The 15,117-nt window shown below is 45.2% G+C and overlaps 1 protein-coding gene across 1 annotated transcript in view; it reads left to right on the top strand.

The window, feature by feature from the left end:
- Nucleotides 1–15,117, top strand: part of PLA2G4A (phospholipase A2 group IVA) — a 68,714-nt gene that overhangs the window by 17,605 nt on the left and 35,992 nt on the right. Inside the window, exon 4 of the mRNA XM_054638245.2 lies at nucleotides 4,973–5,054. Within this exon, the coding sequence (XP_054494220.1) occupies nucleotides 4,973–5,054 (82 nt within the window). The remainder of the gene's footprint in view (nucleotides 1–4,972; nucleotides 5,055–15,117) is intronic.

The following is a 15,117-nucleotide window of genomic DNA, read 5'->3' as shown; positions in this document are numbered from 1 at the left end:
CCCTCTCCTGGATGGATTGCTTGGAATGATCTGTATCTTTATGGGAGAGGTTTCTGAGGCACTCGGTTATGTATTTTAATAAATCACTTACATAAAAGGACTTTTTGATACCAGTAATCAAAAAAAAAAATGGAGCTGTCCTACATATGTAACATAATAAATAAAAATGTGTGTAGTAAATGTAGTTACAGCTCCCTGGGAATGCTGAACTGTTGCTAATTCCAGAATCAACAGTGTTTGTGCAAGAGCTGATCCTTTAATTGCTTGGAAAGTGAATTGAAATCTTTGAAGTTTTTTAATTCTGAATAATAAAACTGAAATCCTGTGGAAAGTTTTATTGCAATTTTGATCAGTCATGGGCAGCAGGCTCACATTAATGCAAAAATACTGGATTTAAATGATATTTGGCATTAAATTACTCAAAAGGATTCTGCATTTTCCAGAAGTCCTTATGCTGGCTGTGTGTTTTCTGAGCTTTTTTTTTTCTCCCATTTTATGAAAGACTCTGAGGTATAAATTAAGATGTTCAGAAAGCTGCTGCAGGTGCAGACAGAACTGACTATTCCAAAAATGCAAAGAATTAAAGTGTGTAATACCTCTTCATTTACTTTGACATGGGGGATAAATATTGTAACAATGGAAAAAAGCACTTCAAGATAAAATTTCTGCGTGGGCACAAAAGTTTGTCTTAACTATACTACCCTGTGAAAGAAGAGCATGGACTCCATGAAAATCAATTACTTATGTAAACAAGCAAATATTTTCATTTGTCCAGCTCCATTGTTAGCTCAAGTGTCCTTAACATGAAGGAAGTAAACCCATTTAATACCTGTGCAGTCTGCCTGACTGCCTGGCTCACAGAATGCCCGTGTCCTGGTGGAGCTGTGCTCTGTGACTCAGCATTCTGGAACATGACAAATGTGATTTTTGAGCCCATGCAAATCCCTGGCTGGCCGGGCACGGCCGGAAGGGCGGCAGGCGAAACCCGCCCGTGTGCCGGGAGATCCCGCGGCTCTGTCCCTGCCCTGGTGGGAAGGGGTGGCGTTGGTGTGCAGGGACAGCTACATGAGACTGAAGCAGGTAATTAGGGAAATTTTACTGAGGGCAAGGAAAGCACTCAAAGGTGAGAGAGAAACAAAGGAGACAGGAAGAGCTGAGGTGTGAAAACAGGAGATGCTGAACTGTGGCTGTGCAGTCATGGAAAACGTTGTGGATTGAGTAGTGAACACTGTCCATCTGAGTTTCCATAACTCAGAAAACCCATATTCAGACAGGGCATGGTGAAAACTTTTTGGTTTTTCTCTTTTCCCCTCTACATTGATGGAGAAAGAGGAAGTGAAATGAAACACATATGTAAAGCAGGTCACTTTGGATGGTGTATTTTAGTTTTTTAAATCCATAGAATCCCAGAATGGGTTGAATTGGATGGGACCTTAAAGCCCATCCCACCTCACTGCCATGGGCAGGGACACCTTGCACTGGAGTTAATGGTGAGCTTTTGAAATTTGTAACCTGTCCTAGATTTTTAAAGGAATGTGGATGTTGCTCCTCTCAGTGTTGCAATGTTTAAGTGATTTATTTACCATTATCTGTTTTTCAGAAGTACTTGATGTATTTGTACAGATTTTTATCAAGACTTAAGGTGAACATAAGTCACTTGAGAAAATGCAGCTTAGTCATCTAAACTAGCAAGGGCTGGATTTGTAAAGGCGTTCAGAGTCAATACATTTCTCATTGTGTTTTCAGGGGCCTTCATCGGAGCTCCTTCTGAAAAACTAATAAAAAAAAAAGATTTTTCAATTTGAAATATGGACATTTAGGCCTTTTGATCTTCTTAGAAACTGGACCCTAAGCGGAAAATTGCCCTAATTTCTGCTTACATTTAATTTGCATGAAAAACATTTATTTTGGTGTAAGAAGAGATCTAGACTTACGAGCTTCCTGTGTGTATCTGTGCATTTATTATTTTTTTTACCAAGTGGGAGATTGTTTATTTCAGTAGTGGCAAATTTCTTCCAAGTGTGTGACCATGGCCAAATATTAATAACTGTGTATAACTGTAATCCTCAGTGTGTTGTTTTGGGTGAGGCATGGGGAAAGAAGATACTGCTTTTCTGTTTTGCCAGCCCTCTGTGTTTTCACATGCCTTTCAGAGGATCCCAGTCTTAAACCAGACTTAATTTCCTTGGCAGTTCAACAGCTGGAATGATGGATGTTGCTGCTTAAGTCAGTAAAAAGCAATTTTTGTGAAGGCATTAGTAAAACAGTTATGAACTTGTAATAGAAATAGTGGTGATATCTGTGCTGCTGTGAAGAGAGCAAACTGGGAAATGGTGGCTTGGCTTTGCTTTGATGGTAGGCATAAGAATTTAGGCATATGGGAGATGCAAGCAAATTACTTTACAGAGTGCTTGTTGTCAGAGAGTACCATGTAGTATCCCCCTTTTCCAGCCAGAGCTGTGGGACATCAGAATTGCACATGAACTTCACCTATCAGCTGAGAACTAAACCCAGCAGACCCATATCCCATCCTTGTCACTTAATTATAACTCCTCTTCACTGTTAAATGCTCAGTGATCTCTGATTTGTGGTCTCCAGTGAGGACAAGCTCTTTCTTGACAGCTGAGAAAAAGGAGGAGGGTGGTGTGTTTGTACTTTGGGCTGTTTCTTTTAATTACAAGGTTGATTATGACAAAGGAAATGCTTCAGACTGTATGAAGAAACTGAGGCCAGTTGTGAAACCAACTTCATCAATCTGACATACTTGGGAGATAATATAATGGGAGATAATAAAGCAGCTTTGGACAATTTCAAACAGCAAACTGGAAATAGGGGGCAGCGAGAGCCCATGGATTCTGGGGAGTCACAGCTTGTGGAAGTTCTTGAGGCAGGGTAAATGACAGAGCTGGGGTGACTTCACACAGTTGTGTTCCCAGCCCTTCCCAGATACCCACAAAAATCCCCATTTAACCCTCTGTGGAGGAAAACTCTGGACTTCTTTTTGCCCTGTGTCAGAGGCAGAAATTTGTTCAGGGAGAAGTCTCATCCTCCTTCCTGTTCATCCATCTTGGAAGCTGCAGTGCAGAAGGTGGTGGATGTCACTCAGTCACTGGGATGTCTTCATGTCAGCCCATGGAAGGCTGTGAAATAGATGTTGCTCCTTAGGAACTCTGGGTTCCCCCAGCTGAACCCTCTCTGCTGCATCTGATGCTTCCAAGGTGAGCAGCATCCCACTGGGAGTGTTGGGAAGAGTCTGAATTCCCCTTTTCCCATGGGTGCTGAACCACTTGCAGTGCCATGACAGTTTCAGTGCACCACAGCTGGCTTTGCCACAGTTTCCTCCTTGCCTGCTCATTTGGTCTTGGATCCAGATAACCCCTGTGGCTGCCAGGGGAAAATCCCAGAGCCAGGCAGACAGTCCTGGCCGGATCCTGCAGCAGCTGGCACGGCGTTGGGGTGATTCCAGCCAGATAAAGCTGATAAACTCAGTGTCTGGGTCAGGCATGGCTGCAGTGGTGTCATCTATGGCCACCTGTATGACAGTGTGGGTGTTTTCCAACCCTGTATGGCTGTGGGTGTTTTCTCCTGGAGCCTTTGCCACAGGGATGGGGCTGTGCCTTGGCACACCTCAGGCTGCTGCAGGAGTTGTGTTGCTGTCACTGGAGGTGCTTTTTATTGACTCCTGACTCAAATGCCACTTAAGCACTCACAAGTCACTTTGCTGCCTTTAGAAGATTAGTTTTGGCTTCCTTTTTTTTTTTTTTTTTTTTAATTTGAGAAAATTCCATGTAACCTATAAGATGTTAACTTTTTTCTTTATTCGTAGTTTGGCTCAGGTCTCTGGGTGTGAGCTGTAGACACAAAATAAGGAGGTTTGGCTGAAACAACCATTTCTGGGGGAAAAAAAAAAATAGGAAGTATCCAGATGAAAAAATACCAGGAAAGCACCAGGCAGAGCCTGGATAAGCATGTCCTATAGCAAGGGTATTGTCTGTGATTTTAAATTTCCTGGTGGTGGCCTTCTCCCTGGTTGTTTTGGTCCCAGTGATTGAGTTTATTTTAATGTACTTCAGAAGGTCAGTGGGTGGTTAGGAAAAGATAGAAGTTATACAATTTTTGTGAGACCTGATCCTGGCTTTACTACCTCACATTTCTTTCCAATCTCTGTGTCCCTGTAAGGGCAGTATTGGCTGCCCTGCAGTCTGCACTGGTTATTCTCAGTGGGTTGGTCAAACTCAGGGCTATGTAGATAAAGCAACACTACAGCCAAGTTAGGGACCTCTTTTATTAAGGCTTTTGCTTTTTGTTTCTTAATTTCACATATTTTCCTACTTCTCTGGTTTGCTGAGGACACACCTGCTCCTAGGCAGGCAGCCCCTGCTGTGTGTTTGGGCTTTGCAGGAAACAAGAACCTCCAGAAAGTGCAGGAAAGGTGCTGGTGGCTGTTTTAACAGCTTGCTTTGCACCTTCCTTACATTGTCTTGAGGCTGCTTTCACACTGAATATTGATGTGTACTAGAAAGTACAGCACTCTTACCCCTTGTGTGTGCACTGTGCATTTATCTGCTCCAGAATACAGACTTTGAAGTAATTCCTCTCATTCTTTTTAGCAGGAGAAAGCAATTACCAAGACAAGCTGTAATATAGCCCATTTTTATTTTTCCCTTGCCGTTCTCAGTGGTTGCTGCCTGACTAAATGCCTCGGAGCAGGTTCTGTGGTGAGAGGGAGTGTTGTTGGTTGAGATTAGTAGGTGTGGCTGCAGGAAAATCCAGCAGCCCCAGTGCAGGTACCTCTTGGTAAAGCTCCAGGGTGCAGTTCAGCTTTAGGATGCTCTATCCAGTATGAGTTTCCCTTTTGTTTTGACTGGGTGATTTCTCTCTCTCTGTTTTTGGACAAAATGAAAGCTTATTTTGAGAGATGGGGTGTTTCTTGGTTCTGGATCTTAATCACCTCTCACTCTCTGACTTTCAGGTGGAGCACCAGTACTCACACATATTCACTGTGACAGTAAGGAAAGCCACAAATGTCACCAAAGGAGCCATTGGTGACATGCGTGAGTATCTCTCTTTCTATTTTGCTTTTCTTCTGTGAGCCTGGGCAGGGAGGGGGAGCTGGTGACTCCTTGTGCATTAAATGGTTGTCAGTGGGCTGGTTGGTGGAGTTCTGTCTGTCTGTCTGTCTAAAGCCAGGGCAGTGTCCCCGTGTCAGTGCTCACTCTCACTCAGAGAGCAGATGTGCCTCTCCTTCTTCCCATTGATCCAGGAGGCCTGAGTGAGCTGTAAACGATTTGCCTACAAGCCAGCAACACCTACAATTAGCTTTTTGGCTCGGTCAGAAGTGCTGTGTTAGTGCAGTGAAACTGGAAATTGCTGCCACCTCACAGGGCTGTGGTTTGGTGGGGGATAAAAAGAGCCTCAGCTCTGCTGAGTCAGTGCAGAAGGCAGAAAAAATGTAAGTCCATTAAAAAAAAAAACCCACCCAAATGGGCCAGCAGATCTTGTGGTGGGGAGATGGATGACAAGAGCACCTCTTCCTCTTTCTGGGAGGCTGCTGAGCCTCTGGACTTCACAGCTGAACAGGAAACCACTAGGAAGAACAACTCTGCTCTTCTCTTAAGGAGGGAAGAGGGAGAGAATATTGGCTGAATCTGCAAAAAGAATATTCCTCCTTCCTTAGGTCTGTCTGCTTTGCTGCCAGGCCACCTCTCCCCTTTCCCAGTGCTTGCAGGCTGGGGCAGGGAGGATGAGCATGACCTCTGTCTCCTGCTCTCCCATCAAGCTGATTGGACATCCAAGTGTTTCCCAACTCCTGGAAACTACTTTTGGGTCAAAGTACAGCAGCTGCTCTGACCCACCCATCCTGCTCTTTGCTTCAGGGGGTTTTCATAATTGAAATCTGCTGTTGATGCTAAAATTGCAGGAGGGTTACTTGAGAGGGGGGTGTTCAACAGCCTCAAGTACAAGGGAAGAGAGGGGAGCCCTGGCAAAGGGGAAAAGAGGAATTGGGAATCTGTCATCCCCTGTGAGGTGAGGGGAAGGAGCACACAGGGAAGATGCAGTGGTGTGTGGATACAGATATATATAATTTCATACATATGGTGGTGTTGAGATAAGAAGACCTCAGGAAAGGAGCTGGAAGAGTGGAACAAGGGAACAAGGAGCCCATGAGTTTGTGTGTGTAAGAGGATGAGTTAAATGGAAAGACACAGGTTTTACACAGGTCTTGGATGCAGGTGTCTGTCATGAGGCAGTGTGGGCAACACGGGCAGGGAAAAAAAGCCATGGCAACTTTGTGCACTAGATCAAATATGGTCCTATAGTATCAACTTCAAATATTATTCTTCAATATAATTGTATTTTTTTCTAGAAAAAAAAATCCTCTTATCTTAGCAAGTCATCAAAATCACGAAGCTGTTCAGGAAGAACATTTTATTTTGATAAAGCTTGCCAGAGTGGTGCTGTAGGGCCACTGAAACCTGCTTGGCTTCTTGTCTGAGACAACTGCCAGGGCTCAGTAGCCTGAGGCACCCCCAGGCTGAGGCATCTCTGGGTGAGCTTCAAGGACCCAGGGCTGGTCCTTGGGGTCCTGGCAGACCCCCCAAAACGAGAAAAAACAGATTGTTGCTTCTTTTATTTTGGGAAAATTAAAAGTATTTTTATTCCCTGTCATGGGAGCCTGGCAGCTATTTGATGAAATGAATGATTGTGTTAATTACTGTGGGGAGGTGCTTGAAGCTGTGAGTGGGGAAGGGCCTTCACAGTTGATTGTGCCAACATACACACATATATATATTTTTATATTTATTTATTTATTTGTTTATTTGCTTGTTTGTTTTATTTGATTTGCCAAAAATTAAACTTGTTGAGGGAATTGCTGAACTTTTCCATCAGGTTTTTTGTCTCAAGGACAGGAAGATGGCTGTGACAGACCATGTGTGAGCCCCCTTTGGGGTGGGTGCCTGAATTTCACTTCCCTCATGGACACTCCCAAGCTGTTGACCCTTCTGAGGAGTTCCCCTTAATTTTTTCAGGTTATGAACCAGAGGTGCTCTGGGAACAATTTTACATTGTGGTGTGATGGAGGCCTGGGGCAACATGAGGGATTTTGTTTGTTTTGCTGTTCTTTTTCCATATCAGCATTTCCAAGACATTCTGGAACAGCTCTGAGAGATCTGAACCAATCTAAGTTTATGAAATATGCTGAAGTGCTTTTGTGATATTTTTCATCTGGAGGCCCTGAACTCTACCTGTGCTTAAGGATTTCTAGCTGCCAGGTCTGGTGTGTGTGGAGTCCCCCACAATGGGTGGCATGGAGGCACTGACTCCTCTGGCATGGCCATCCACACCTCTGTCTCCTCAAGCCCAGGCTGGGCAGATAACCAGTATTTCTAGAAAGTTTTCCAAGATTGCTTGAGCTCTTCATGAATGGGCAGTGTAAATGGTTGTGTCATCCTCAGGCCATTTTGTCATTCCATGAATCCATGTGTGGGAGTGATAGATGAGATTTCCTGTAAGAAAAGGAAAGGAGTTCCTGTAAGAACTCCTCACCCAGCATGGTGGGAAGGGGGCAAAAGAGGTTTGAGGGCAGAGCCCTTATTTCCCAGCAGTTCATTCAAGTCCCTTCTTATTTCAGGTGTCTGCCCATTTACTGTTGCCTCTGTAGAAGTCCTTCCTTTATTGGTGTCACTTGCTTCAGTTTTAGTGTCCCCTGGGAGTGGGTGACTCCCACACCCTGGACACCTCCTGTCAGCGTGCAGGTGATGCAGCTGTAGCTGTACAAAGGTTTAAATCCTGCTTTGGAGGCTGCTGCTCTGGGAGGTGTGCTCAGCTCCTGAGCAGGCTGGGAGGTTTATGAGCTGAGTAAGTGCAGCAGGTGGGTGCTGGGTGATCTTGGCTGGCTGCTGTCACTCCCTCTGTCAACAGCACAAGGGAGAGAACATGACAGAAGGGTCACGTGAGGACAGGGACAGCTCTCACCTCTCACCACACAGGCAAACAGGCTCACTTGGAGAAAATGACTGTAATTTATTGCCAGTTAATTGTAGCAGGACAGTCAGGAATAAAGGAAAACCCACCTCCTGCACACCTTTCCTTCTTTCCTGCTGCATCCCTCTACCAGCTGTCATTGGGATTGGGGTAAGCCAACAGACCCTGCTGAATTCAGAAACGCAGGTCAATGAAAAAGAAGACAAAAAAAAATACATTAGGAAGGAATTGCTCTCTGTGAGGGTGGGCAGGCCCTGGCACAGGGTGCCCAGAGCAGCTGTGGCTGCCCCTGGATCCCTGGAAGTGCCCAAGGCCAGGCTGGATGGGGCTTGGAGCAACCTGGGACAGGGGAAGGTGTCCCTGCCCATGGCAGGGAGAGCTTTACAGCACCTTTCAACCCAAACCATTCTAGGATTCTATGCCCCTGCTGCCCCAAACCTGCTACATAAAGCTATTCCAAGGTGAAAAATCAGAAAATCTGCATGGCTTTGGTGAGGATTTCATTATCTGAATTGCTTAGCTTGCTGCTGATTGCAGACCTTGTAAAATCACTTCTCTGACTGGACCTGTTGAAAAAGACTTTGCCTCTGTCCCAGTGAGTTCTTATGTAGTAGATGTGTAGTTTTGAGTCTACTCAGATGCCACCCAAACTCTCACTTTTCTCACTTCCATGACAGTACAATAACTGGTAGGGAAAATCCCAGAGTCCAGAGCTGCAGCATTGTGGAAGAGAAATGCTTGCAAAAAAAACTGGGTCTCCTTTCCATAGCATCTCTCTCCTTCTGGACTTTCAAGGATCTTGGTGGAAAACTGGGTCATAGGAAGCATTGTAAAATTTGTCTTCTATCTTTAAATGTGTATTTAAGTGTAATGGCTTTCACAACAAACGGTGATATCTACAGAGGGAACCAGTTGTGTGACTCTGCTCTTAACGATCACTCATCTTGCTTAATCCTGTTTGGGATTTGCAGCTTTTCCTTGCTTCATCTTCTTTTGATGCTGTAGTAATGAGCAGTGTCATTCCAGTGTGGGGGTACCAGTCATTGGTTTTTCTGGGTCTGGATTGAAGGCACTTGAGGCAGTAATTTGTGTTCAGACTCAGGTGTTTATTATTTCTTATCAGTAGAACAGTCTCACTACTGTGAGTTGGGCACAAAATGGCCAACAATCTCTTGTTACAAGGTCTTTTAAGACTAAACTATCCAATTAAGAGCTGACACCTGGATTATTTTCCCTTTTAACCCAATAACTGATCCCAAAGAGCTGTAATGGGGACTTTTCTGCCCATTTACAAAATGCCCCACAAACCCATGGAGAAGAAGGAAGAAGCAGCATGGAGAAGAAACCCAGGATGACACCCTGTGCCCTCCATCATGCTTCCATCCACAACATACTAAAAATCCCAAATCCTGAATTTCTCACCAAGTGATACACCTGCACTACTCTCTATAATCTATTTCACACTTTTGTGGATTCTAGGTTATTTTGAAGTCTAGGATACTTTCTCCATGAATGAGTGTCAAAGTCAATGCTCCCTTGGGGGTCAGGGCACCTCAGAGCAGACAGAGAAATATTCCCAGTGCCCTGGATTTCCACATTCCAGGTATTATTAGGAAAAAATTTCCTTCTTAAAAATGTTTAAAGTTTGCTAGCTTGCAGCACTGACACTCAGCTTCTCTCTCAGTTGCTGCCCATCAGTTGGAATCAAGGATTCATCTCCACTGCAGTTTAGCTGCTCAGATAAACAAGTGCTGGGAGCAGTGCAGTCACCAGAGCTCAGCTCTGGTTGCAAAACTTTCCCAGACAGAGCTGGGAAGCAGCTCCTGGATGGCTCTGGGCATGGTCAGCCCACGTCACTGCAGCCAGCTGTGGACATCTCCCCAAGGTCAGGAGATGCCCTTCCTCATGGTTTCCTGCATCTCCAAAGGAAACTGGGATGGGAACACACCTTTACCTGTCTGGTCTTGGGATCTGGGAATGAGGAAGGGATGTCCAGCATGCCCTGTTTGTCCCTCACACCCCTGTCCCCTGGGGCTGTTCCCCATGAGCCAGAGCTCCTGGGGTTGAAGCTGGCTTGGTTAAACCCAAGTCATGGCAGTCCAGGCAGGTGTGAGCAGGGTTTTAAACCTGGCCTAGCTGAAAGGAACTGGAACTGGAGATTTGCCTGCTTGTATTATGGTTTGTGTTACAGCAGCTCATCCAGGACTCATCCAGCTGTTCTCTGGACTGCAGCTGGCCAGTCCTGCACCCTGAATTAGCTACAGAGCACTTACCTGGTGCGGTGCCATCAGATAAGGCTCTTCCTGCAAGGCCCTGGAGCAGCTCCTGGTTTTTGCAAGGGGAAAACAAGCTAAACTGCTCCTCTTTTCCAGCCTAACAGCCTGGGAAAAGTAGGTCAGAGTTGGCCAATCCTCCACATCCTACAAGCTGCATGTGCAAGTCTTGATGTGGCTGAAATATGGATCCATAAAAGATGGATTAAAAACAAATCTTAAATGAACAGTGCTGCTAACAACTGTTCAAGATGTCTACTGCAGATCTCAGTCTAACATAACCAGATGCTAGATTTCAGTTTCCTTGGCACACCCACATCCTTTCCCTCTTGTGTGGATATCCAGTGCTGGGAGGTGGAAGTAATGTTAGAAATGGGCTCTTGGGTTCCACAGTGAAACTGATCCAGATAATGTTGCTCTTCCCAGCTTCAGAAATATAATTTTGATGAGAAATTTTGTCTGTGAGTGCTTGCCACGGAGTTACTGAGGGAGGACCTGTTTCTGTGAGACGTTGGTGAAAACTCACTCCCATTCTAGAGGAAGCTCTCCCATGACTCTGTTATGTTGTGATGGTGACATGGAGCAGTGCTGGCTCAGGCCTGGGATCCATCTTGTGTGGCTGGAGAGCCCCCTGTCCCTGCTGCAGGCCCTGCCAGGCTGTGACCAGCCCCAGAGCTTGGCTGGGAGCTGCTCCTATCCTGTAGGCACACAGTGTGTGGTGATTGAGAGTGGGGCTGGCCCAGCCTCATCCCCAGTGGGTGCAGCTGTGAGCAGCAGGTGAGCAGCACTGACAGCAATGAGCCATGGAGTGCCCAGGGGCACGGAGCAACCAGCAAAGGGAGCAGAAGGCACACAGGTGCAGGGCATCAACAGGAGGGGATAAAAGGCTGGGCTACAGAACAAGAAGAGTGGATGCTTGCAGCCTTCTGAAGAGGTAAGGTGTTACTCTGGATATCATGGCCATCTCAGCTGTGACACTGTCCCATGTCCCGCCCTGCTCCAGGCAGAGCTTCCTGGTGGGGCTCCCCTCCAGGACCAGTGGACATCACTGTTCCTCCAGTTTGGGCCTCTCCATTTAGCAGGAAGCTCCCATTTGTCCCCTGTGATAATTTGACTTTGTCTTGCTTTCGATTCTTTTCCCTCCCATCCCCTGTCCCAGAGTGCTTTGAAGTTGTGTTAGGGTTGGGCTAATGCCTGATCCAAGGGAGAATTGGGAAGAACATCAGTCATAGTGAGGTGTAAAGGAAAAATATGAACAGGGTAAGAGTGTGATGCTTCCCACTGATCTCTTCTCTCCTTGGCTGCCTTCAGTGAGACTCCCTGAACTGGCTCTGCCTTTGGGGTCATCAGCTGTCTCTGAGTTTCTCTTGCAGAAAATTCACTGGTTTTCCTTTAATCCACATAGGTCTTCTCATCCACAGCTCTTTGGGTAAGGAGTTCTGCAGGCTGCTGCCTGAAGGAGACTTTTAATTCATTTTGAAAATGTTATTTTAAAAGCATGAGCTGAAAAATCTGAACTGTATCAGTTTGGGGCCTGTGTAGATAACCTAGAGAAGGCAGTGTTTCTTTTCCTCTTGGCCCTTCTACAAATGTGTTTTGACCAAAAGCTGAGTTGTTTGGGGATTTTTTGCCCTTCCAAGGCTGGATCAGTGGAAGCAGTGGTGTCCTGCACCAGTGAACTGGGTGATAGTGCAGTGCCTGTGCTGGGAGCTGGTTCTTCCCTCCACTGAAGTAATGCCAGAGATGAAAAGCACCGTCATAAAAGGCACAAATAATTCTTAATGAAGGTGTTACCTAATCCCAGGATTTCTCATAGCATAGCTGCTGCTTCAGAGTCACCTTCCGCTCACGGAATCTGGCACTGCATCAGCCCTTGGCAAAATCCCCCAAGCCACCAGCCCTGGCATTCCCTCTGGTGCCTTAAACACAAGCAGCAGGGAGTACTCCTGGGGTTTTTAGGTTGCTGTGGCCTTCTGGCAGGTCTCCTGGCATCTGCATTATTGCTAGCTTATGGATTTGTTTGGAGCATTTCAAGTATCTGCTCCATGGCTGGAGGGACAGTTATGGATTAGTACAGTTTTTAAGAATTCCCTTTTTAAAGACTGAAAAAATCACATGAAGCTGGGAAAACCCATGATTTTAAATTCATTACTTTTTCTCCTGACCATGGCAGAGACACCAGCTCATATTTCTGTGCCACTGTGAGGCCTCATAAAATTCACAATTTGAATAGAAATTCTGTGGATACTTAGCTTCCTTCCCCTTTGAGGAGAGAGAGGTCATCTAGCAATTCCCATTATTAGCTTGACCTCAGCCAGGCTGCTCAGCTGCATGTGCTAAACAAGTTGTAGTGTGGTGCAGCAATCCCAAAAAATGGTGGGAAATACACAGTGATGGTCATTTGGGACCTAGTAAGTTTTTATCAATGGGATTGTACTTAATGATAGATAAATTAAAGGTTATTACCACTTTTTATTTTGAGATAGACACATATCTATCTCAGTATTATATTTGAACAGGCTTTCTAGAGTTTCTTTATGGTAATTGTGCTGTTGAAGTTATTGAAATTGGAATGACTGAAATATAAATCATATATCTGAAATAATAATCATATTACTATAGAGGCCTGATGACAGCCATCTCACCAATCTTAATAACACAAGATCAAATGGTTTGCAGTCATTGCAGAAAATTTTACAGGTTTCCCTAATAGCCAGATTGCTTAAAGCATTACTCATTTTTCACTGTGAAAACGTTTGACCCTAATTATTGTCCACTGTGTGTTTCACTTGGTGATTCACAATGCAATTAAAGGGAGAATCCTATAGCCATGACTTAAATAAAGGAGATAAATCAGCTGAGGAAAAGTCAGTGAATCCTTACTTTCTACCTCTCAGCCATTCCCGAGGCAGCAGTTTAAAGTCAGCAGCAGGGATGCTGACTTCCCTCTTGGTTTTGGATGTGTGTCTTCAGCCCCTGGAGCTTTGGGTGGGGGGCTGTAAATCTGGATTATCACCAACATTTTGTTAATTAGCCAAGACTTCATCTGCCTCCAAGCTGCTAAGTGAAGGACCCTCATTGGCATCAGTGCTGAAAGCCTTAATTGTGTCTTTTAGAGTGCAGGTGGGGTTTGAGATACTCGCGCTTAATTGTTGGTTCAGCCTGCCTTGTTTCTGAGAAATGGTGATGGAGCAGCAGGCTTGCATAAGGAGCAGCCTTAGGGCTGAGCTGCACAGAAACTCTGCTTTCCTCAGAAATGTCCTGGGAACAAGTGCAGTTCCCCCACGTGGCTGCTGCTGAGGCAGCTGCTGCAACAAAGGACCAGTTCCCCAAGAGTGCTGCCCCTACACCGAATCCTTAAGGCTGGAAAGGACCTTTAGGTCATCAGGTCTAGATAGAGATAATTCTCAGACATAGGTAATTCTCTTGTCATGACTGAATGGCAGCTTTTGACCCATACACCATAATGATTCTTCCTTTTAAAAACAAAATATAGATGGCAGCCTTCCAGTGCCTAAAGGGGCTCCAGGAGAGCTGGAGAGGGACTTGGGACAAGGGATGGGGAGGGAGAGGACACAGGGAATGGCTTCCACTGCCAGAGGGCAGGGTTAGATGGCATACTGGGGAGAAATCCTTCTCTGTGAGGGTGGCACATGGTGCCCAGAGGAGCTGTGGCTGCCCCTGGATCCCTGGAAGTGCCTAGACCAGGTTGGATGGGGCTTGGAGCAGCCTGGGCTGGTGGAAGGGGTGGCACTGGATGGGCTTTAGGGTCCCTCCTAACCCAAACCATTTGGGGGTTCTGTGATAACAGTGCTGATCAAGCTATTTTTAATTATGTTTTCAGCTTAGTTTTTTTAATGTTACCTGGCAAATCAATTAGCAGAAGCCCAGGCAGGAATGCTGAGAGTGCACACTGGCTGTTGAATGTATATTTGATAACCTCAGTGTTTTGAAATACATTAAGTGAACACTTCTGTGTTATTTGCCAGGTTGCTAGTAGTTTTTGGTCCCCATCCAAGGATCCAAGGAGTGAGATTTTGATTAATATAATATATCTTAAAGAAGTATTTAGTATTATTTATAGCAGTATCTTAATCAGAGTAAGCAGTCTTCCCATGTATTTTCATCTAAAGAAGGAAGTTAAAAAAGAATAGATTTTCATTTTCTTAACTGAAATAGCTCCAAATAAACTTTCAAACATGAAAGGGCAGGAGATTAAATCTTTGCCTTGGGTTAAAAAGCTAATAAAGAGATGGAGTGAGGTGACTTGGCAGTACTGAACTACCAAGGCTGATTTTTCCAAGTTCAGTTGATCCATGCCTTGGGTTTCGTTTCTGTTTCAACACTTCCTGGGGTTTGCCTGATAGAAAGGTAGTGATGGATCTGCATGTCAGAGGTCTGGGGTTTCCACATGCTTTGGGGTTTTAAATATGGATAGGAAACCATTTGCTGTTTGTGTTGATAAGAAAAATTGGATTTTTGTAAGCGTTGGGACTGAGCACAGCATGACCTGAATGGAGAGGGAGGCACTGATCTTTTGCCCAGAGCTCTGCTCAGCCATCAGGATTTTATCTAAAATCCAGGTTTTTGTAGGCAGCTTCAGTCTCCTGGCAGGGCAAGCCTGGGTGTTTATTGCCAAAGTCATGCTGGATAGCAAGACTTTGTCACTTCATGGATTTTTAGTTTCAGACAGCCTTGTTTCTCTTGATTCTTTTCTTTGTGGCAGAGCTTTGTGTAGTAGTTGGAAGGAATGGAAAAGTTGGCAAGTTGGAACATCTGCCCGTGAGGAAAGACTTGGGGCTTGATCCCCCAGTTCCCCTGCCCAAAATGAGGAGACAAGATCAGGCATAATGCCTCA

This window comes from Agelaius phoeniceus, chromosome 8 (genome assembly GCF_051311805.1).
Source record: "Agelaius phoeniceus isolate bAgePho1 chromosome 8, bAgePho1.hap1, whole genome shotgun sequence".
In the NCBI taxonomy this organism is placed as follows: Eukaryota; Metazoa; Chordata; class Aves; order Passeriformes; family Icteridae; genus Agelaius; species Agelaius phoeniceus.
The sequence above is the reverse complement of the archived record's forward strand: the minus strand, read 5'-3'. Positions and strand labels throughout refer to the sequence as shown.